Raw genomic sequence first — 24,235 nt, forward strand, 5'->3', positions numbered from 1 at the left:
TTCAGTAAGTAAAACCTTTTAAAAATGTCTTCTCCATTCCAGTGAACAGATTAAGATGGCAACCTGAAATTTGTTGAGCCACTAAATTTTATGTTTACCTTTCAAAATGTAATGTACTACTTATGTTGGTAACAAAATTAACAAAGAGACACTTCTAAATTATACAATTACTGATTTCTCTCGTGCGCTCTGCTCCACCTCAGGAGATGTCAAAAGCAGCTGGGCGATTTGCTGTTTTGCTATTGAGTTTTACTGCCGAGTTCACTGCTTCCTGTTGCACCCTGTCCATTCGGAGCACCGCCCCCCGCTGCGGCCAGATTAAGCAATTAGAAGTCTTTCTGAAAATTGAAGCTTTTTAGGAAATTTCTCCGCTACTCATTGAGAAATGCATTCAGGCTGAAGACTGTGTTTGCTACTGCTGTAAATAATCATTACCTTTCCTGTTGACTCTCCAGCCACAGCAGCAGTCCGCTGGGTCTCACCAAGCAGCACTTGCCCCCGTCCCCTCACCACCACCTCAGCGGGCTCCCGTCCTCAGCCCCTGCCTTGCCTCTGTCCATAGCAAACCTCTCTACCTCGCACTATTCCTCCCTACGGAGTCCAGCCCATCGCCATTCGGCCATGTTTGCAACCCCAGCCACACTGCCGCCACCGCCGACCTTACCGACCAACAGTTTAGTGGTGCCTGGACACCCCGCTGGCACCCCCTACCCAGGTAAAGCCACACACCTCACATGCTTGGTGCTAGCTTCAATGCTACTTCTCATCTGTCAAACTTACGTAATTGCAGCCAAAAAATTTTCGTTTGTCCCATAACTTTTATTTCGCATTCTCTCAGATTACAACCACAAGCTTCACTTTATTTTATTGGTACTTTATGTGACACAAAGTAACAAATAACTGGGTGGGAATGGAATGGCAAGATACATGTAGCTTTTCTTAAAGGGGCAGTATTATGTAAAATGTTCTTGTTTGAGCTTTACATCATGTTATAGTGTTGGTTCCTAATCAAAAACATAGCTGGAGTGTTACCTTGATTCTTCCGAGCATTTTTGAGAAATCCTTTAGCTGACTTCCCCACTCAGCTCCTTCAGACTAGATAGCAATAATTAGCAAACACCTGCACATTTGCTGAGCTCTTCATAGGAGCTTCTTCTTCTTCTTCTTCTTCTCTTTTTTATGGCAGTTGGCAAACAACCTTTTAGTGCATTACGGCCACCTTCCGGATTGGAGTATGAATCAGATGCCTTCACTACTACAATCTCCCCAAAACGCCCGGTCTTCTTAAAAAAAACTAAACATACTACTAAAAACTAAATCCCCAGATGATCTCTGAAGCAATTCCCTTATGTCTAATTTACTTTTATTCGTATCTAAGTTTCTAATTAACACCTCTCTTTCACGAACATACTTATTACACAAAATATACTGTATGTTGTACAGGAGCTACTTCTTTCGTGCAACACTGGTAAAAACGTTAAATGGTTAATAGAGGAGCAATGCTGTGATGACTTCCTGTAGGCGGAATGTTGGAGAGAGCAGAAATTTCTTAAAGAGACAGAGGCCCAATTAAATAAATAACGAAGTCAAATTTCTTTTAAGTCATTTTTGGTATATATAGCATTTTTACAACAACTGAAGGTAACATAGTTACTCGATCATGCTTTAAAATGGCACTATGTGGCTGGAAAACATAATATTGCCCTTTTAAGCGCTATAAGATAGTTTGTGGGTTTATAAACTAATTTATTTATATACGACTCTTTATGGATTCCAAATATAATTTTTCTATGCATAAAGTTTTAAAAAGTAGCTATATTTATGTGTCACAACAATTTAGTCAAAGTTCTGGCCTAAATCCAATCGAGAATATACGACTGTAACCCAACAGCTGAAGTTATTCTGAAAAGTTGTTAAAAGTATTGACTCAAAAGGGGTTGAATACTATTAAAATCTTCATTTGTTAAAAAGAAATAAGTTACAACTTTGTTTTCCTTCCCCAGTATTGTGCTAAGCCCTCATAAAATACCTTGAAGTTTGTGGTTATGAAATGAGTGGAATTTATAGTCGTAGCTATATTAATAAAATTGCAAGGCGCTGCAGATGTGGTGTCCTAATGTTACTTTTAGTTTTAAAAAAAGTTCAAATTTTTCAATAGCCGCTTAGCATAGAGAAGATTTCATGTTCATTTTCCCTAAACCTCCCTGTATTACACTACGGAAGAGCAGGACGTTCAGCCGACAATCAATAAGTATGTTTTATTGGGCTGAAAACAAAGTAATGTATTGTGGACTCCTCTGGTAAGTACTTGTTTATTATTATTTTTTTAAAAATTTCCACTTCTCAAATGATTTGTGTGGATTTTTTTAAGTAGCTAAAATCTACCAGAACTCACTGTTTATCTCTCCCATCAGTGAGTTTATCTAAAGAGGCCATTTCTTCAGGGTACAAGGTCCTACTCATAGCCGCTGGTGTTTATCTGGAGGACACTTTGCTTTTGGTTAACCTTGTGTTGGGAAACATTGCTTTCATTATTCTCTCTGGTGTTTAGCGAGTTTAATTGGTTTCCCACAGTCCTCACAGGGGGGACAGGAAAATAAATCTATTTTGAAAATAATATGTGGAAGTTGATGAAGTAGAAACACTAGTAGATAGTAAGAGTAAAGCACCTAATTATCTTCCCTGAAGGCCTGCAGCCATCTTTAAGGTTAGTGATGCTAACATCAACAAGCTTAGTCGAGATTTTCAACCAGAAACACACCAAATGATTCCACATAATCACCCTTAAGCATCCAGGATTCCTTCTTAGGTAAACTAATTAGCATCATAAACGTGTTGTAAACATTGGTTTGATGGCGCATCACCAGTAGATGGACTGTATTTTTACATGTTTTTGCATTGGAAGAAGGGTCATAAGGTCACAGTTAAGAAAGCATTGAAAAAATGTCAGCTAACGACTCGACCGCCATCCCAGCTGGAGACTTTAGAAATTAGCGAGAGCGCTGCTTCAAGTGAATCATGGTGCTCTCGCAAAAATCCTGCCAAAACCGTCTGATTTGCATCCCTTTAAAACTCCATATAGACTATAACTATTTTATTACCAAAAAATAAACAGACATATGGGGCACAAATTTGTGAAATAAACAAATGGAGTCTCCAGTGATGATGGGTGAATACATATATATGTATATATATATCACCTTGCAAAAGTATTCCTACCCTTTGGTCTTTGTCACGTTTTGTTACACTACAACCACAAACTTCTATTATGCCTGTGAAGCGGAAGGAAAATGGTACAAGGCTGTTACAAAGAAAGTCTGAAAGGTTGGGTGTGCCTTTGTAGCCTTTTCCCCTCCAACCCCAACCCCAGTCGTTACTTGTAAAACCACTTTTTGCTGAAAATTCAGCTCCAAGTCTCTTGAGTTGCACCTCTATCACCGGTTACCCCATCTCAAGACTTACATTGTTGCCTGTTGCTCTTTGCAAAACGTCAAGATTTGAGTCAGTTTGGATGGAAAGCATCAGTTTTAAAGCCTTGCCTGAGATTTTTATGTTGGAAATTGGCCCACTCTGGCATGGGAATCCTTGGAAGGTGTCTGCAGGGTATCTACCGTAAAATGTAATGTTGGTCTCATCGGACCAGAACACCTTCTTCCTACATTTTTGCAGTTCCTCTACCTGATTTGTGGCAAACAGCATTAGCTTCTTTTCTGATTAGCTTTCTTGGAATATTGCTTTATAAACTAAACAATCTCTAAACTTTATCACAACTTTTCCACCCTGTACTGACTGATTTGTTCTCGAACAAACCTCTTCACAAAACAGCTAAATATACAGCTCTGGGGAAAAAAAAGAAGAGTCCACTTCACTGAACCCCACTGAAAACCTCATGGTTATCAATGAGGTTTTTATTGAAAAAACCTCATTGGAAATCAACCAAATTTCTTATTTCTGAACTCTTCCTGAGTTAAAAACAGTAGCATTGTTGTTTCTAAATGAATATGAACTTTTTTTTTTTTTTTTTTTGCATTATTTGAGATTTGAAAGCACTGCATCTTTTTTGTGACTTTGACCATTTCTCATTTTCTGCAAATAAATACACAATTTTTGCTTGGCATTTCAGAGACATGTTGTCAGCAGTTCATAGAATGAAAGAACAATGTTCATTTTACTCAAACATATGCCTATAAAGAGTAACATCAGAGAAACTGATCATTTTAAGTATTCTCTTAATTTTTTTCCAGAGCTGCATATTCGTATTAAGATACATAAAGTTAAACTCTCCTTACAAATTAGTGGCTTCTTAACAGAGGTAGCGTCAACGGAATATATTCCGTATTTGACCGATTACTATTTTAAACGACGGGAAAATTTGAAGCCCGTCTGTCATTTTGACAGGTTATAATTAACACCCTTGACTGGTGCATATGGGCAGACATTACAACCTTCATGCAAAGTGTTTATCGCAGAGGCAACTAAAATCAATTAATAAATAAAATTCTTTCTGAATATCATCTCATGGACACTGAACTAAAGGCGTCTTTCTGACCGGGAGCTGACGGCGTGTTGAAGGGTTATGGACCGCACGCTTTGGAGCGTCTGGTTCAGAAGTGCATTCCAAACTTTTGGTTAAAATGGCGCGTTTAATTCCAGTCTCCTGTACATACAGAACAGAGAAAAATGAAGAGTTTTCAATGTTGTGTTAATCCATTTATAGTCTAAACAGAGGAGCCGGCAGTTTATCTTGAGGGAATAAATAAAGGTTCAGAAGTTAATTAGAGTGTAACATGCGCAGTGCGCTGCAAAACCAATGCGGACGCGGGCTCCACTGCTGCGAAGAATTAAACTTAACTCATCCTGCGGTTTCAACAAATGGAGCTGGAAGACGGTTACCCTCCTGCGCTCAGAAGGAGAGCGGCGTTCTGGAAGAGCGCAGCAGACGAAACATCTGTCCGTCAAAACCACGCAACAAAAAAAACCTCGTAAAAGCGCAACGTACGGACCGCGCACAGGGTAAAAACGCGCAGAGTTCACAACAGATCCAACTGACTGTCTGACTTCTTTTTTGTCACTACGGAGAAAAAGTTAGATCCGTTCATCTGCTTTATGTGTGATGGGATCTGATTTCACAGTTCAACTAGGTGAATATTAACTAAGCCACATAAAAATGCAGCTAAATAGCCTATGATTTAGCTACATTTTTATGATTATAATTTGACGGGTAAAAACAGTACATAACCGATTTTTTTTTTTTTTTTAATGCTGTCGGTCAAAATGGCGGAGAACCAAAAAGTCTAGCACGACCTCTGCTTCTTAAGGCACTGGAATTTATTGTGGAGGATGGAGTAAAGGGGCATAAGTACAAATGCACACCAGATTTTTCTTTTATTTCCTTAATAATCCCCTTCCTTCCTCTTCATTAATACTTTGTGGTTTATCACAAATCAAAGGTTGTAGTGTGAGAAAATGTGGAAGAAAAAAAAAAATATATATATATATGTATATTTCATACGAATACTTTTGCAAGGCACCAAAAACCAGTTGTGCTTTTCTGACCTCATAGAGGGCAAGAGTGTGTGTTTTCTGCTGGGATGACTCTTGGTTCTCTCTTGTCTTTAGATACCAGCCTGTTGATATCATTCAACCAACCAATCATGTATTGCCAGCCTCATTCGGGGATTCTGATTGGCACATTGTCACAGGCAACTCTCTTACCACCACCAATGAGTCCCCACGTAGAAAACCCTCACAGCATGAGCTGGAGAAACAGAGAATGCCAGGTGACTATTTTCTTTCTTCTACCCTTGTTGTGAAGACTGACTCGGCGCTCGTGCCTTTTTTTTTTCTTGTGTCCCCTCCCCCCCCCCCCCCCCCCCCCCGAACTCCCAACTCCTTTCCTTTCCCCGCCTCCCATCTTTTTTTCTTTTTTTTTTCTTTCCTTTCCTTTTTATTTTCTTTCTTTCTTCCTTTCTTTGTTTTCTTTTTTTTTTTTTTTTTTTTTTTCCTCGCTCTCCTTTCTTGCAGAGCATGACCTCCTGAGGCAGGAGCTGAACAACCGCTTCCTGGTTCAGAGTTCGGAGCGGGGCCGGGGGCCGTCCGCTTCACCGCTGGCCCCCGTGTCGCTCCTGAGGGCCGAGTTTCACCAACACCAGCACATGCACCAGCACCAACACACCCATCAGCACACCTTCACGCCCTTCCCCGCCAGTCTGCCCCCGGCCGCCATCCTCACCCCGCCCACCGCACCCCCCATGGTGCGTACCCAAGCCAGAAATGTGAGGATAAGTAACAAGAAAAGCCCCCACCGACCCCCGCTTCTCCCCCCTTCCACCCGTAAACCTCCAACCGACTCACCTGTCGCACCTCCTCGAATCTCCTCTTCAATGCGCTCCTCTGTTTTTTTAAATTATTATTATTATTCTTATCTTTTTCCTCAACTTTGTTTTTTTGGGTTTTTTTTTTTTTTTTTTTTTACCAGATAACGTCCCAAATCTTTTATGAATTTTACATTTCTCCCTGCTTTCTTTCAACCGTTCTCCCCGGAACGCTGCGTTCTTTCGATGAAAAATATTCCAGAGGAACTTTCCCAAAGAACGGCACGCCCACGGCAGCGCCGCGCTTTTACAGAACTCCACAGGCTAATTTCATTTAAACCCTCGTCTTCCCTCTAACTTACACTTAAGATTTTTGCAGATCAAACAGCAGAAATGCCCTGAAGGCGTTTTTTCTTTTTCCCTCTCTCAATTGTTTGCATATGGAAGCGTTTGCAAAGAGCAACGAAAGCCCCATTAAACAACTCTTTCTCCCTGTGCGTGCGTGCGTGTGTGTGTGTGTGGGTATGGGTGTGGGTGTGTGCGTGTGTGTGTGTGGAAGCATTCCTGCATATTACATGGTTTCTATGTGGGGGGAATTAATTTATGCTTTTTTTCCTCTTGTATGTGTTTGTGCATTTATGTCTTTAGTTTTAAATTCAAAGCTTTGCTCTCAGTCAAGATGACTTCATTGCAGATAAAGGCTGATGACATCACCGCCAAACTGTTTTGATAACTTTTCTAATTGCTTCCTTGCCTCGACTGCCATCAATTCAGAGAGAGAGAGGGAGAGGTGGGGGCCAGTGGGGTTGCAACGCTGGCAGCTCTCAGATTATAACTGTTCATTCATCATTTCCAGCGCACAGCCGATCTCCGGCAGCCTTCTCAGATGGGTCCCCTGTTTGTAGCTTTTTGGCATTAGTTTAATAGATATAATCCATCACTCTGTGACCTTCTGATTAAGAGCCTGTGGTCCCATTAAGGCCTCTTACAAAGATTATTCCCATCATGTACATTAGAAATCAAAGTGCTGGTGTTTACGCCGCAGACTCGGGATAACTACAGAGAGAGCGTGCGGCAGGTTTTCCTGAGCCAACATGCTTTCTTTTTTTTTTTGTCTTATTATTTTGTTATCTGCTCTGCTGCTCATTCCTGACATGGTTTGGAATTATGGTGCAGTTTGCAAGTCATCCCTTTGATCATGAAAGGAGTGATTTTTCTTTTTCTCCCCCTAGTTTCATTTTATTACACCCGACAGCTAATTTTTGTCCTTTTTCATGGAGAATTTACTTTTTTTTTTGTTTCACTTTGCTCCAAAAAATTTTTTTTTATTCCCTAAGAGAAACAAGATTCATGATGATGCTATTGCTTTTCTGTGAAAGGACAGAAGCCGTATTTCCTCATTGTGTTCTCTCTCTCTTATTTTTTTATGTATTTTTTTTTATTTTGTTGTTGCTTTTTGTGTTTTCTTGATGCCCCGAGTCAATTAAACTAGCCTTTGGCTAATGGCTGTAATTAATGAAATTATGAAGCTTCTATGTTTGTTTATTGCTTTACGCCCTCAAGCAGCTGGCTTGCCAAATGGTAGCAGCGACCGGCCGCGCCTCCCTTCCCCCCCCCACCACCACTTCCATGTCTTTGAACAAGGAGTCTCCCGAATTGTTATAAGATGGAAGTATTAAGGTTTAATTAGGCAAAGATGTTTGCCATAAATCTGTGACAGCTACTATAAATTATAAAGGCCAGACTTTGTGTTTTCCTTTTTTTTTTTTGTCTTTTACAAGGCCATAAAGCGTCCGGCATTCTTTTTCAGTGTCAAACATTAAACAAGCTGCACCCCTCAGAAATGCAGAGCAGCTGTTTAATGAGCTCTGCTTCTCTCCCCCCCCCGCCGTAGCTGCGTCTGCTCTGCCGCTTCAGGTTCAGATGCAACGAGCCCCTGCGACAGAAGACAAAAAACGAAAACTCCCGACCCGACCCTGGAATCTGATTCGTAGCCCTTTGATTTAACGATTTTACACCCTGTACGCCGAGAGGGCTTTGCAGAAGCACTCTCTCAAAGTGCCTGCAAACGGCTTGTGTGTTTGCGGAATGCGCATTAGCTGCCGCTTCCTGTAATGAGCAAATTTCAAAATAGAAGACCAGTGTTGGTGTGCGCCAACCAAAATTCATTCATGTGTCTCCCGCTCGGCTTCACATGCGTTCGGGCCATGATTGGAGACGTTTTATTTTTCCAGCCTAACCACAGGTTTTATTTCATGTTTTACTTTTTATGCTAAAATCCTTCTGAAATGATTCTAATTGGCTCAAGCCGTGACACAGGAAGGGTTTCTTCACTTCGCGTCCTCCGTGAAACGTTGTCAGTTTCATGCTGATCTAGCCTAAATTGACTCTGAACCATTGCAAATGGGTTCATTTAGTTTCAGTCAAATGAGACTCATGCTGCTCATGTAATCTGCTCATGATGTTGTGCACAGACCTGCTTTTTGACCAAATTTAATTTGAGATGTGCTTTTTCTAACGCTGGGGGAAAAGCAAAAGCTACTCCCTTTCTGTGTTTATCACTAGTGCATTTTGTCAAAAAAAAAAAAAAGTATTAAAAATATATATATATATTTTTCTTTAAATATTACTCTGGCTTCAAAATAATTTGATCCCCATGACTGTACTTTTAATTAGAAAGTCAAACTTTGCCATGTTGTATAATGAAATCTGTGGCCAGTGCAAGCTAGCTGCTTTACCTCAGGGCTTTTTTTTATCAATATTATTACGGATATGTGTCTGAATTTGACCAGCTGCACGTGTGTCATGTTTTGTGCTGTAGCAATATCCGTGTGAGACGCTCCCTAATTCTGTCCTTCTCTTCTTCTCCTCCAGTTCGACAAATACACCCCCAAACTGGACAATCCGTTCATCAGACATTCAAACGTGAGTTTCCTCTGTCATTCGAATGTAAATATGTGTTTTGCGTTTTGCAAATCAAATATTTGGCATATTTGAATGCTGCGTAGTGGGGGCGTAGATTGTGGCCGTGGCTTTGCGTGTGCTGAATCGCTCGCGTCCTGTACGAGCCTCTGTATGATTTTGTGTGTTGTTTATTTTTTTTTGGTTTTTTTATTTCTTTGTTTTCCTCCCTCCATCCCTCCCTCTGTCCTCCCCAGTTCTTCCCCTCCTATCCCCCGACCATGCCAGGCATGCCCCCGCTGCTCCCGCACTCAGGACCCTTCAGCTCGCTGCAAGGAGCCTTCCAGCCTAAGGTCAGACCCACATCCCCGCCCGTAACCCACAGGCTACAAAACAGGCCGGGAATACCAGGAAATATGCACACAAACTAGCGACTGCATAGTTGCAAGACGAAATGCATGGGTTTTTACTGTTTAGATGCGCTATGCTAACACAACAGGTCAACTCAAAACCTACTTCCTTTCACGATGCAAAATACGAGCTGTAAACGTAGATGCAACCTGTTGTGACCCGTAGATGCTAACAATATGGCTCTGTTTTAATTTTGTTACATTCTTTTCCATATAATAGAGAACTCTGTATTTCTGTTTACATCTTACGAGTACTTGAATAATAATAGATTTTTTTTATACAACTACACGGCATTTATGTCGAAATTTTGCCCTTAGTTACAGCATTTTTATTCTTCTGTGTCTTAATGTATAAATATATATATTATATTCTATCTTCGTGAGAGTCTGTTTCCTGTTATTGCTTGACATTTTGCTGCTGTTGCAAGGAAATTTCCCCATTGTGAGAACAATATAGGATATTTCTGTTCAATTCTCTAATACTACTATAACTAACAGAACCTAAGCCGATGTCAAAACTGGTTCCTAACCAAAGCTATCACAAGTAAAAAAAAATTAAAAAAGCAAAATTCGTGGTTGTATTTTGACATGCACTAAACTAGAGTCAATAATTCTCAACATAGTCAACAAAACAGGCCAATTCAAGAACTGCTTCCTCTTTTTAATGCACAATAAGAGTTTTAAACATAGATACAACCCAAAGTGATGGCCTAAATCTGTTTCATCAGATGAGGTCAGACAAGAATTATGGTTTTGTGGTGTTCCTAGAATAAACTCAGTACTTTTAGTCTTACAAAATGCTTGTGTAACATCACTATACCTAATAGAACCAGAACCAATGTCAAAGCTGAGTCCTGACCAGGTCAAAATAAACAAATTGCTATTCAGAGAAACCAGAGGGGGAATCAGGGAGGGGATGTGAAGGGTTAGGCCGGGTGAGTCTGTCTGACATATACTCAGAGGCTGTGACCTGGAGGAAGACACCAATCAAAGCTGGCCCAAATCCGCTGGCCCCAGTCCCAGCTGGCTCAGGCACTGAGGGACCCTTCTGTCGAAGACCGCTCCAGATGGTCCAAGCAAGGCTCTTACACAAAGCCCCTGCTAAGTATTCTTGGAGATGAGCTAGGGGTTTTTTGGGGGGTTTTTTTGTTTATATTAGCATCAGCTATATAGTAGCAGTAATTACGGATTAGGGAGCTTTAGTGTTACTGAGGAAGGCCGGGGTTTGATATTTATCCTGGTGACATAAATCTGGAGGATCACACAGTGATTTTTGAAAAGATTTTCTTTTCTTTTTTTTTTTCTTTGCTTTTGGCACACCTCGTTCCAAAGTCATTGGACCTCAAAGTAAATCATGAAGTTTTATTTCCCAAGTGATTTTTTTGCAAAAGTAAATGTGAATAAGCCATTTCATTAGACTTATTTTCATTTTTGAAAATGTATTAACTGCTGCCTAAATGGCCCTGTGTGTTAAAAATATGTTTCTCATCTTAAGATAATTTACCTGGAAAAATAGAGGATATAATGAACCAATAGAAGTAAAAAAAATTATTTTAAAAATTATTCTTATTAGGAGCAAAGCCAACATTCCACTTTGTTAGGAGACTTTGAAAAGAAAAATGTGAGAAATATTTAAAGGGAAAGGAGATTATACTGGAGTCTGCTCCTACACCTGCAGAAAGAGAAAAACGAAACATAATCAAGAAACCATGTAACAAACAACATAGGCATATATAATAATAACAATTACAACGTCTCTCAATGTTGCTCATTTAAAACTAAAATAAAATAACCAGGAACTGACATTTCAAACCATCCTTACTGTCTTACATGTCTGGTTAGCCTGATTAGCATTACTAGAGCTAATATGTGACTCAGTGTGCTTTTTCCTGGAGAATGCAGACTTTGACATTAACTCTATGGTTTCCAAGATTCCTTAACAGGAAGAGGTTGACTTAGAAGTAAACATTTTGGTTCAGTAGTTAAAATAGGTCAACTTTCCTGTTATATGTTCAACCTTCCAGTTCTGTGTACATCTGCCATTTCACCAATTTGATGAAACATCTCAGAGTTTGGCGATCATTGTCAAAACATCTGATTCAATTATAAAACAACCAAGTATGAAATGGATCCAAATGACCAGCAAACACTAAAATGTAGCTCTCTGTTTTAGTAGCCTGAGTAAACAGCCGACATGCCAATTACAATAAATAGTTTTTTTGCTAAATAACTTGTTGGTGCGTTTGTCATTCACATTACTTCATTTTCAGATACCTCGACAATGCTTAAAACAGCTAACTTCAGGTCTTCTTTGTCTTGTAAAACAATCTCTGTAGAGAACAGTGTTGTTAACCTGTGCTCTTGTGCACAGTTTCATCAGTCGGGGCCGGTCAAACCAAACAATCTGTCAAATCTGGTCAAAAACCTTAAATTTCCCACTGCATTTCTAGTCATACTTTACAGCAGCTTGAAATTAAAAGCAACAGAAAAGCAGCAAAACTTTTCTGTTCCACAGAACTTGGATATATCAAGTTGGATACAGCAAGAAGCTTGACATCGCCACAGAACAGAAAAATTGGCAAAATGATCAACAAGAAACACCCAAGAAGAAATGCACTAATCCACTCAGGGAACACCTGAGCACACCTGCTGAGTTTAAGAAATCCACATTGAACACGCCTCGATCACAATAATCTTCAAAGAACACATTAGGTTGCTAACGTCTTGTTTTTGTCTCTTTTAGTTCAGACTTACTTTTAATACCACACATCTTTTCTGTTGTTTCTGTCAGGCTTCTAATCCCATTGACGTAGCAGCACGTCCTGGAGCCGTTCCTCACACACTTCTACAGAAGGATCCGCGGGTAAGCATGGCCGCCGTCATTCTGCTGTAGTGCTTCTGGTAAACACACCACACACACCACAAGTGAAACTGTCGGGTGCGTTCCGTTTACCTCTGAAGTTGGAGATGTGTTCGAGGTAATGACGTACCGGTTGCCATAGTTGGAGAAATCGGGATTTTAACATGGCGGCGCGCAAGTAGACGTTGTTTGCAGTACTGCCTACGAACATCGTTTTAAGCGAACGCCACTTTTTAATTTGTTCAGGTTAAAGTTGCTTGTGCATTGTGGGAATGTTGACTTTAGATTCACTGTTACAAGTGTGTCTTGTAAAATAAAATGTTTCCACCACAGCTTACTGCTGTTGATGTGGGGAGCAGCCATATTGAAATGCAAAGTCGGCCATAGAAGTCTTAGCTGGGGGGTAGTCAGAGTTACTCCGAATTTTTGACTTCAGTGGACTTTCCAGTAGATTTTTCTGACTGCAAATGGAACGCACCATAAGTCTTAGCATCTTTAGAAACTTGCATTTTATGAGTATAAACATTAAACTTGCTTTTTTAGAATTTGGCATATGTCTATATTTCTGTTATTAATGATCCTCTGTTGTCCGTACAGATGAGTGATCCGTTCAGGACGTCTGTTAGGGTGAGTTGACACATTTGTTGATTTATCTAAAACCCTTTAGTTCTCTGGCCAGGCCACAAAGTCTCATTTACAATCCCAGTCAAGCTGGTGCTGGGCTTTGGAGTATTGGGGTTAAACATAAGCTGCGTACTGGGTTCAAGCCAGGGATACCTATTTCTAAATTGGTTGCCTGGTTCAAATTTCTGACTTCCGCTTTGTTGTCTGGCCAGAAATTCCTAATGCCAGCATTGATTTTTTTTTTTTTTTTAGCTAGCTAAATTAAAGCCAGGACGCTGACTGTAGTTTCTCTTCAAATTTTTTAGAAACCTGGCAAGTGGTGTGCAGTACATGTCCAGATTGCATGGCAGATCTACCACCACCAGCAGAAAATGAAGGTGCGTGAGACGGACCGTTCTGTCTTCCAGGAGATTTGTTGTCATGTCAAACCAGACACATAGCAGTGATTGTTAAATAATCACCTACTACACACAGAGATTACATATGCTAAGAATAAATTACCCACAAACAAGCTGCTGGTTTGAAAAGACTAGGCAGAGCTGGTAACTGATGGTCATGAATACTTTGGGTTCACTGTATTAACGCAAACCATATAAACCAGAATAAAAATGATCTAAATGTTTATATTAAAAACAGGAAACGCCAATTATTCCGTCTTCTAATGATTATAGTAATATTAATATCACTATAACATATACACTATATAATATCGCCGATAATAATTTTATCTGGAGTTTTTTTTATTTATTAGTTAGATTTTGATTGAAAGGCTTTCTTCGGGTTTGGACCTTTGTCATCAAGGATTTATTGTTCCTAATCAGCTTGCATGGATGGTTTGACAGAGCTAGCCAGAATTGGAGAAACGTAGCGACAAACGAACAAACCGCCCGCTGTGTCACTGGAAAGGCCTCGCTGGCCTAGTTTTCTTTTGTCTGACTGTCGTCGCCTCTGCCTCTTTGAATTACAGCAGATGCAGCTCGACCCTCACAAGCTAGACATGAACGGGAAGCTGGACCTGTTCAGTCGACCCCCGGCCCCAGGAGTCTTCCCGGGGTTCCCCTATCCTCACGACCTGGCACGACCCCTGTTCCCCTCCACAGGTCAGCTGATTTCCTAAAACCTAAATGCAAAAATCACAAATGATCTGATTACTGAAGCTTTTCTGCCTTTATGCAAATAAGAATTTCTAATTTCATAAAAAAAAAAAAAAAAACATGCTGATGAAACAGAGTGGGTATTTTTCTTCTCGTGTAGTGTTCGGTTAATTATAGGGCTTTTTCAGCAAATGTTTTGCCAGTAAAGGAAATCAGATTTGTCTATGAATATGCATGACTCTCAGTTAGGTAATTGACTGATTTGCCCTGCGTTGGGGGGAGGGGGGGCTACAGCAGAAAGGAGAATGCCCTTTGACTGGTAATTATGCTGTGGTTTGTCAGAGGCATTCATATAATTGGCTCTTTCATTAACAATTCATGAGATGTGGTTGATAGTAACAGTGTTTTGTAAAAGAAGCCATTTAGTTGCGCATTCAAAAACTGACCTTGCCGTGCCGCTGTAGGTTCAAGCACAAACGCGTAACCGTGGCAATAAAAGGAAAATGTGAATGGCAGCCCGTGTCTACTCTGTGTTCAACATGTTTGTGCATTTATTCACATTTTATTACTTCTTAGCGTAGGAGCATTTAAAAGAACAGATCGAGATGTTTTTCTTTTCAACGGGTTTCTGTGGAGTAGTTCTCGGTGGTCAACATCTTACCTGCACTGAACTCCTTCGGTGTCTTTGCTTAGTGTAAATCTAGGTCTTATAATAATTCTAATCTGAAAAATGACACAATTGTTTATGCAAATGCTTTTTTTTTCTACTTTGTTACCATCATTATGTTTGCATTATGTGATTACTTACAAAGAAGCTGGTAATCTGATAAATGTGTGAAGATCAGTGGAAAACAGAAAGGAACATGTAAGGATTGTTGCTAGAGCACCACCGTCTTTTTTTTTCTTCTCCATTAAAGATTTAAAAGTTGAAAAAAACAACAACATTAGGATTAAACCCCTGTTATGTTTTTGAGATTGGATTTTAAATCTCCCACACCAACTAACCTACATTTATACTAAACAAGACTTGTTCTTTGGGGAGTTTCTTAGAGATAAAATTGCCATGTTACTGAATAATGTGAGTGCGTCTGTGTTGATAGGCTCTGCACACCCAGCACCCTCTCCGTATGGCCCCGCCCCCCACCCCAGTGGCTTCCTGCCTCCGAGCCATTTGGCAGGTAAGTGTAAGTAACCGTATATTCACAATCGTTTAACCATATATCTCCTCTTTCTCTCCATGCATTCTCTGCTCATTCTCCCCGTTTTTTGACTCATGTTTGAACATGGCGTAAAAAAAAAAAAAAAAAAAAAAAAGCCACCAGGGTGTCATTCAAATCGCAGATAAACAAAGTTTGGATCTCAGGTTCGTTTTTTAACGATCCCGTTGACCACGAGCAGCTCTATGTTTTTTAAGGAGACACGTAGCTCATGGATATATCTGGTATAACTCCGTCTGGGCTCATAAACACAAACATGGCCTCCAGACAGAGACTGTGTTACACTATTTTCTGTGGAACATAAATTTTGTCTTTTACGGAAACAGATTGGATTTTACATTTATTGTATTCCATTTATTTCATTTTTTTAATTACAGAGAGCTTATTTGGACCTAGAGTTACCGACTGATTTCATCCAGTAAACTGAAAATCGAATTAATTTTTATCTGAAGAAAATAAATAGAATTAAATGAAACATTCTAATAATTTCAGCTTTTTTTTGATGAATTATTCATTTAAAATAGACTGATAAATGTTATTCATACGTTCCCCCCCTCACTCCCTGTCAGGCTGCTACACTGAAGTCAATCATTCACCAGATTTTCAGTTTAATTAGCTCTCAGCTTCCCTGTCCAGCACCGGACCACCATCAACATTGCTCCAAGAAATTCAAACTAATTTCCACATCAGGGAGATTTGTCTCTCTTGCCCTATCCAGCTCCAGTCAGTGCCAGTAAATCCTGCGTCCTGGCTGCCATACGATTTACCAGGCAGGGAGTTAGGATGGAAGTGCTAACAAGAAAAAACAACAAAAAAAAGAACAGACAAAAAAAACCAAAACTCGCTTGTAAGAGAAAAGCTGAGTAAAACGGGTTGGTGTTGGGGTGAGTACTGCTAACCGGCTCCCCCTCTTGCTAATCCCTGTTTGGCATTTTGCAGATCCTTTCAGTCGCTCCAGTTCCTTTGGCGGCCTCGGCAACCTTTCAACCAGTGCCTTCGGAGGATTAGGCAACCCCTCGCTTGGTAAGCGCTGCCCGGCTCTCTCCTCCTCCACCGGCTTCCCCTCTTCTCAGTCAGGGCCCCCTGTGGCCAGAAGCACAGCACAGAGCAGAGCAGAGCAGGAAAGCGTTAGGCAACAGGGAGAGCGAGGAGGGGAAGGCAAAAAGACACTTAGCTCTAGTTTCTGTGTCAAACCAAAAACCCCTGGCCCTGGGAGACCCGACAAAGCAGTACAACACACAGCAAAGCAAGGCTCCTCCCTGCCTCCACTTCATCCATCAGTGACGTTTCCAACAGCCTGACTTTGCTGCTGCCAGCAGGCTCTCTTAGGTTTGCTGTTTGGTGACAATTCATCTATTAATTATTCGACAAGCCCCCTTTTTGCATCTCCGTGGAGGGGCTTTCTCTTTTCTCCCTCTGCATCCTTCCCTCTATGCTTTCCTCTCGTTTTCATTATCCCTCCTGTTTCTGTGTGCCAAATCACTCACCCTGTTGTGAAAATGGGATGTGATTGGACTAGACATGCTGTGGAATGCTAAGGTCTCCCTTGGCTTTTCACAGCTTTCTTCTCCAGAGGGCGAGTGAGTCTCCTCTGTTCATCCGGTGCAGAAAATGGAGAGGGGGGAGACATGGGGGTGTTGGGGTGGGGGGAGAAGCCCTTCAGTCCCAAAGCAAAGCCTGTGTTGTGGGGAGCCATTAACCTCTAACTCTTCCAAGCAGCTTCGGGGAGAGAACCTCCAGAGACAAAGACAAAAGCAGCTTTTGTTGTCGAGTCTTTCTCGTCTTATGTGTCCTCAAGAAGGTTTTGTGCCCAATTAACTTAGAGAGTCCAATGTCTGTCTGCTTTCTTTCTTTCTTTCTTTTTTCCACCATCAGGGTCCAATAGTGTGTTTGGTTCCAAGGAGGGGCCAGGAGGACTGCCCACTTTTGGCAGCCCCCACCACGACACCTGGAACAGGCTGCGACGCACACCGCCATCTTTCCCCACCCCACCGCAGTGGCCCAAAACCGGAGAGGCTGAGCGAAGCAGTTCCGCCAACAGCCATGACCGAGAGCGGGACAAAGAGCGAGAACGGGACAGAGAGAAAAGAGACTCGTCCATCGGGAAAGAGGAGAAGGATAAGGACAGGTGGGTAGAGGATGGATGGGTTTTGTTTTCATACACTTGGGACCTTGTTTAAATCAATATTAGATGTTGGTGTAACCCTCTAAAATACTATAAGTTTTGGGTTACCAGATCAATCCCCACTTCGTCCGTCTTCATCATTTTGTTCTTGCGCAAGACACTTCACTTGCCTGCTGGTGGTGGTCAGAGGGCCTGATGGTGCCGGTGTGTGCAGCTGTGGCTGCTGCACAGTAGCTTGCCACCATCAGAGTGTGAATGTGTGTGTGAAGGGGTGATTGACTGAATGTAGTGTGAAGTTCCTCAGGGATATCTGGACTTGATAAAGCGCTATACAAGTACAGGCCATTTACCATTTCCTTCTAGACAATGGAAGAGCAACTGGATCTTGAAAAATGTGAAACTCCAACTATTAACCCTATGTAGTGTCCATGTAAAGTGATTTCTAGTTGCCTCCTATATGTAGATAAGCTATATCACAAAGCAAACTAAAAGCAGATGTCTGAAAAAAGTTGACAAAAAGAAATTGGGAGAGTTTCTCTAAGCGAGGGCTTAGCACATTGTAGAGGTGACTGAAATTCAGAAGCAGAATGTAATTAAGATGAAGATGACAAATTGATTTTTCTTTCGGAAAACTACTTTGGAGGCAAAATAGTATCATGTGATTGAAAAGAATCTGCTTAATATAATGTGCTGATTCGACAAATTGTTCCGTTGTACCATTACAGGGACTCCGTGGATCGCAACCGCCACTCTAACCGCTCTTCTCCTGCCTCGGCACCAGTCAGCTACCAGATCAGCAGCCTGATTCGCTCAAACAGTCAGAACTCTAGCGATTCAGGTCGGCATCACAGCGGCAGTGTAGACCGCGTCCGGGAGGCGGAGAAAGAGCTGCTAGAGCGCCAGAGGGAGTCCTCTCTAGCCGACATAAAGGTAAAGGAGAGCCGCTCGCCGGGGAAGGAGATGCTGGAGAGGCGGACCTCAGAGGACTCCATCAAACCCACGCAGCGTACGCCTTCGCCCTACTCCAAGGCCATGATCAATGAGCAAAGCATGAAGCTAGCCGGTGGGCTCCCGTCTGTGATCAAGGACATAGAGAGAAAGGAGCCCCCGTCTGCAGAGCTCCTTCACAAAGTGAAAAATGACATGAAGATTAAGGAGGAGAGAAAGGAGGAGCAAGAGGTCATGGTGGTGAGTTCAGAGCCAGCACCCCAACCTGCAGTACAGATCCTTCCTGTCAGCCAACCAGGAAACCCTCACCACCACCACCCACCGTTGTCACAGCAGCCTCATCTTCCCTCGCCCCGTGGCAATGACATCCCGACACCGGGCCTGCACGGTGTCCCCATGTCTCACTCTCTTCCTCTATCCATGAGTGCCATGCCTCAAATGGGCAGCCTCAACGTACTGGACAGAGCCCGTATGGCTCCCTTCATGGGGGTGAGCCCGCTGGCAGGACGAGAGCGCGTGCCACACACCGCCTTCCCCTGGGACCCACTTCGAGAGGCCTACCGCAGCCTGGACCTGCAGCGGCGCATGGACTTCCAGCTCAGGGCCGAGCAAGGACACCGCTACCCCAGCGTGTACGAGCAGGAGCGCGCCTACCGCGAACGGGAGGCTCACGACTACTCTCACCACGAGCACCTCTTGGAGGTGCGCAGGGAGCACGAGAGGATGCGACAACAGGCGGAGGAACGAGAACGCCTCCACCTGAGGGAGGAGCTTGACAGGGCCCGCCTCCATCAGCTACACCAGTCGCCGATGGAGGGCCATCTACCCCACATGCCCCCCTTTATGCCACACTTAGGAGGCATGCCATACCCAAGACTTAGCCCCTCCACAGGACACAACGGTCCTCTGAACAGAACGCCCCCTACCGCCGCGTTAAGCGCGCCCCCGCCTCTTGTGCCAGCTGGCAGTACCCGGCCAGCCTCACCCAGGAGGACTACCCCCCTCACCACCACCCAGGACCCGAGGGACTATTCCCCGTCTCGCAACCCCAAAGAAGTAGAGGCTCGGTAGTTTCTGGAAACTCGACAAGCCTCACTTCTGTTTTGTGGAATACCATGATCAAAGATGCACTGCTCCTTCACCAGAGAGGAGCGAACCTCCCCAAGGGAAAGGGTATGATTGTACAAAGTAAAGGTGTGTAAGGCTAATAAAGCACATGCCATGGCTATTTTTAGTGGACTGGATGTTCAATAATGTCGGTAAAGATGACACAAATGTGTGGATGTTTATTTCCGACTTAAATATTTGATAATTATTAATATATTAATCCAATACCTTATTTCTGCTTTGTGCCGAAAAGAAAGGTCCTAAATAAGTTTGTACATTTCCTATCTTTGTTCCATGTATAGATATGATTTCTATGAATTTTATGTACTTAGTGCATTAGTCTTGCCTTTTACAATATTTATCCCAGTCTATTGTGAGACATATCCTTTATGATAATGTAAAGACTTGACTTTGGATTCAACCATCAGTAATTTAACCTCATGGTACCTGGATATCCTCAATGATGACAATGTACATTGCTACATTATCAATTTATTTTGTTTATTTGGTTTGCCTTTGAGATATGCAGATAAATATATATATATATATACATATATATATAATTATATATATAATGTTTGTTCAGTCTCTGTAAAGAAAACTGATGTAAATAATCTGTTAATATTCTTTGCTGCAAGATTGCATTGTAAATTTATTAGTCTTTTTAACCATTTCTAGAAAAACGAAATTAAACGAAACAACGTGGAATCACCTGCCTGTTGAAAATCCTGGTGTCAAACAGCCGGCCAACCGATGGAAGTCACGAAGGGAGGGTGTTGTACGGAAGCCTAGATGGATCGTTTGCAATCTATGCAAAGCAGCACACAACACCCTAACAAAACGAAATCTACTGGAACAAACTGACAATACTGGAGAAGCTGAGAGAAACTTGGATTTAGCACATGTTCATATGTACCAATGAAAATCATCTGGATTATTCAAAGACTTCCAAGTCAGAAACTGGACCAGCTCCAAACAGAAAAGGACACTGTTGGGTGGACATCAAAAGGACTTTATCTGTCAACCTTGTGGTGTTGTGCAGTTGTTTTTCTTAGACTCTTGTATACAAAAACAGTAGCGTTTTAGGCGTGGAAAAAAAAAAGAAAAATGAACATTCATGGTTTAAAATGTACGGAATAAAGTTTGGACCTAATGTCAAACACTTCCGGTCTACCTTTCGTCCCGCAGTAAAAACGAGTAGCTAATCCGTCTGCTGGTTAAAGCTACCGAGTGGTATTTCAAGATGAGATTGATGGCTTTGCCGATAACGCTTCTGCCTCCGTTTTTTCACAATTCAGCGCTTTCTCATTTTATATCAAGCTATTACTCCGAAATCATAAAGTCAACTGAGCTGGGGCAGCCAAGTATAGCCCCGGCCATCAGATCATTTGACCATAATCTGTCATACATGGGCTGCAGAGCTCTTCGTGGTGGAATCAATGGGATTGGGCCAAGGCAATACAGGGTGGACTAATAGAACATTGATTTTGTATGAAAGCGGGTTTTGAGTGTTTGTGTTGCAGGTAACCGGTATCGACTGGCAACCCAGCGGCATATTGACCTGCGGTCTGGACTCATTACGGGGAGCAACGCCTGGGAGGAAGGCTATCGGATGGCGGGGAAGAAGCTCTCCCTTCCTCGTGCGTGCCACTCATCTGCTTTTCTAATGAGGCCGGAAGTCTCTCCGGAATGGGTTGCAGAGGGAGTCCTGAGGTGCCCCCGTCCTGTTATCGACAGGGCAGCGGCTGCGCTCGCCGCCTGTCTAGAGACGGCCAATTCATCCTGATAATGCTTCGAATACTCATCTCGCCGCACGGCGCTCTGCACCTCACAATCCCGTGCCATGGTAGCAGCCCCGTAATGACAGCGTGGATCAAACCGTGGCCAGGTCATTAGGGGATGTTATTGAAAATCAATTGTGCTCCTGTGTCTCGCACACTCCAACAGGGTTTTTTTTTCTTTTTTTTTAAAATGGCTCCTTGAAAAGACTGTTTGCCAGAATGTGGCCGGTGTATTGGGAAGGCTTAAATCACTATCACTTTCAATTTAGACTCCTGGTAATTGAACCACATATTCCTCATGTGGGTAGCATCTGTCAGAGGCCAGCCTCGCATTAGCACTGAGTGGTCTTCGACCCAGGATGACAAAAAAACAAGGACAGTGTTTAGCAAAAGTATTCATATGCTTTGTTATATTACGGCCACGGCATGCAGCTGTACAGACTCATTCATTGAGTTAGGATGTTATTGAAATATGCATTTATTTCAGTAACTCCATCACCAAGTGGCACACATTATAAAGATTAATCAGACTAATACTGATGTTTTAACACCTTTATTTCTCTTAGATGATTTTCTGCTTACAGTCATTTAAAAAACTAAATATAAGACTAAAGTATAACACCAAAAATAAAAACAGTTTAATAGTAATGGTAAATTTTTATGTGCCACTTTTCTAAAAATGGCGACAGTTTACGGGAATCAAGCAAAATTACAAACGTAGCGCAAAAAACAAAATACTAAAAATACATAGCAGTGGACATAAAAACACACAACAAGCATAAAGCAGGACATTATTTGTACTTTAGAAGCTGTTCTGAGAAGGTGCATTTTGAGATGTTTTTAAAAACAGAAATGTTGGCTTGATTAAAATACCTGCTTAAAGGATGTTTTCAAACGGTACTTTTAATCTGACAAACAAAACTCAACGGGATTCATGTTCTAATTTATTGAATGTGGCCGTAAAGTGTAAGAAAACTGATATATGGTTTATAATTTAGTTTCTTCATGCTATGAAAACTCATTTTTTTAAAATTTGGCAAAACAGGCAAGCTGGTATCAAAAAATACAAATGCATGCCACACTTTTTTAGAACTCTATTTGTGCATAAAAATAAAAAGGAAAACCATAAATCATTTTGTTTCATCTTCACATAAGCATTTTTTCACCTCTGGTTTTGAAATCCCCTGAAATTTATGATTGTAGCAAAAAATGTCAACAATTTCATTGGGTGTGGACACTTTGTGAGCCCCTGATTCATTTATATACACTGCCTGGCCAAAAAAAAAAGTCACCACCAAAAAATGGCCACACTCTCTAATATTTTGTTGGACCGCCTTTAGCTTTGATTACAGCCCGCATTCGCTGTGGCATTGTTTCAATAAGCTTCTGCAGTGTCACAAGATTTATTTCCATCCAGTGTTGCATTAATCTTTCACCAAGATCTTGTATTGATGATGGGAGAGTCTGACCACTGAGCAAAGCCTTCTCCAGCACATCCCAAAGATTCTCAATGGGGTTAAGGTCTGGACTCTGTGGTGGCCAATCCATGTGTGAAAAAGATGTCTCATGCTCCCTGAACCACTCTTTCACAATGTGAGCCCGATGAATCCTGGCATTGTCATCTTGGAATATGCCTGTTCCATTTGGGAAGACAAAATCCATTGATGGAATAACCTGGTCATTCAGTATATTCAGGTAGTCAGCTGACCTCATTCTTTGGGCACACAATGTTGCTGAACCTAGACCTGACCAACTGCAGCAATCCCAGATCATAGCACTGCCCCCACAGGCTTGTACAGTAGGCACTAGGCATGATGGGTGCATCACTTCACCTGCCTCTCTTCTTACCCTGATGCGCCCATCACTCTGGAACAGGGTAAATCTGGACTCATCAGACCACATGACCCTCTTCCATTCCTCCAGAGTCCAATCTTTATGCTCCCTAGCAAACTGAAGCCTTTTTTTCTGGTTAGCCTTACTGATTAGAGGTTTTCTTACGGCTACACAGCTGTTCAATCCCAACCTCTTGAGTTCCCTTCGCATTGTGCGTGTGGAAATGCTTTTGCGTTCACAATTAAACATACTCCTGAGTTCTGCTGTTGTTTTTCTTCGATTTGATTTGACCAAACGTTTAAGTATTCGCCGATCACGATCATTCAGGATTTTTTTCCGACCACATTTCTTCCTGGAAGACGATGGTTCCCCACCATCCTTCCAGTTTTTAATGATGCGTTGGACAGTTCTTAACCCAGTTCTAGTAGTTTCTGCAATCTCCTTAGATGTTTTCTCTGCTTGATGCATGCCAATGATTTGACCCTTCTTAAACAGACTAACGTCTTTTCCACGACCACAAGATGTGTCTTTTGCCATTGTAGGAGCTATTTCTCCATTATTTTCAGTTAAAGTTTAGAATGTAGATTATTTAGTTTATTTTTTTGTTTTGTAGTTGATTTATAATTAGAATGTTTATTTTGTTGTTTCTAAATAAGTTTTTGGTTAGTAATTCACTTAATTAGTTAATTGATTTCAGTTTGGGAAGTGGGTGTGTTTCACAGTATAAATACGTAGAGTTTAGATGAGTCTTGAGGCATATGGGTGGTCTTATGGTTTTTTACCTGTCTGTCATCAGTCAGTCAGTTTTATCAGTGAGAACAGGTGCAGGAGTTAGGGTAGGTTTATCCGAAGCCTGTAACTTGTTTTAGCCAAAAAACTGAATAAAAGTAAACAAAGAGCTGCATTTTGACTGTTTGACCTTTTGTTTGGACTGCGTAAACCAGAACCCATGATGCCCAGTATTGACTGTTTGAGTTTATTTCATTTTGCTTTGATCACTTTTGAGATTTGAATTTTTTCA

The 24,235-nt window shown here is 41.7% G+C and overlaps 1 protein-coding gene across 8 annotated transcripts in view; it reads left to right on the forward strand.

Moving 5' to 3' along the window:
• The window catches only part of fbrsl1 (fibrosin-like 1), a 360,629-nt gene extending 339,867 nt beyond the window's left edge, over positions 1-20,762 (forward strand). For 3 of the 8 annotated variants that reach the window (XM_032577744.1, XM_032577747.1, XM_032577748.1), the window contains 12 exons: positions 456-715; positions 6,025-6,275; positions 9,189-9,239; positions 9,473-9,568; positions 12,417-12,488; positions 13,083-13,112; positions 13,415-13,486; positions 14,077-14,209; positions 15,304-15,387; positions 16,360-16,443; positions 17,296-17,548; positions 18,271-20,762. In XM_032577744.1, the coding sequence (XP_032433635.1) occupies positions 456-715; positions 6,025-6,275; positions 9,189-9,239; positions 9,473-9,568; positions 12,417-12,488; positions 13,083-13,112; positions 13,415-13,486; positions 14,077-14,209; positions 15,304-15,387; positions 16,360-16,443; positions 17,296-17,548; positions 18,271-19,564 (2,680 nt within the window). In that variant the 3' untranslated portion in view covers positions 19,565-20,762. Of the gene's footprint in view, positions 1-455; positions 716-5,619; positions 5,781-6,024; positions 6,276-9,188; positions 9,240-9,472; positions 9,569-12,416; positions 12,489-13,082; positions 13,113-13,414; positions 13,487-14,076; positions 14,210-15,303; positions 15,388-16,359; positions 16,444-17,295; positions 17,549-18,270 lie in introns of all 8 variants that reach the window. The other 5 variants (XM_032577745.1, XM_032577746.1, XM_032577750.1 and 2 more) reach the window with 5 other exon arrangements.
• The last annotated feature ends 3,473 nt before the right edge of the window (positions 20,763-24,235 follow it).

The sequence above is a fragment of the Xiphophorus hellerii genome, chromosome 12 (genome assembly GCF_003331165.1).
Source record: "Xiphophorus hellerii strain 12219 chromosome 12, Xiphophorus_hellerii-4.1, whole genome shotgun sequence".
NCBI lineage: Eukaryota > Metazoa > Chordata > Actinopteri > Cyprinodontiformes > Poeciliidae > Xiphophorus > Xiphophorus hellerii.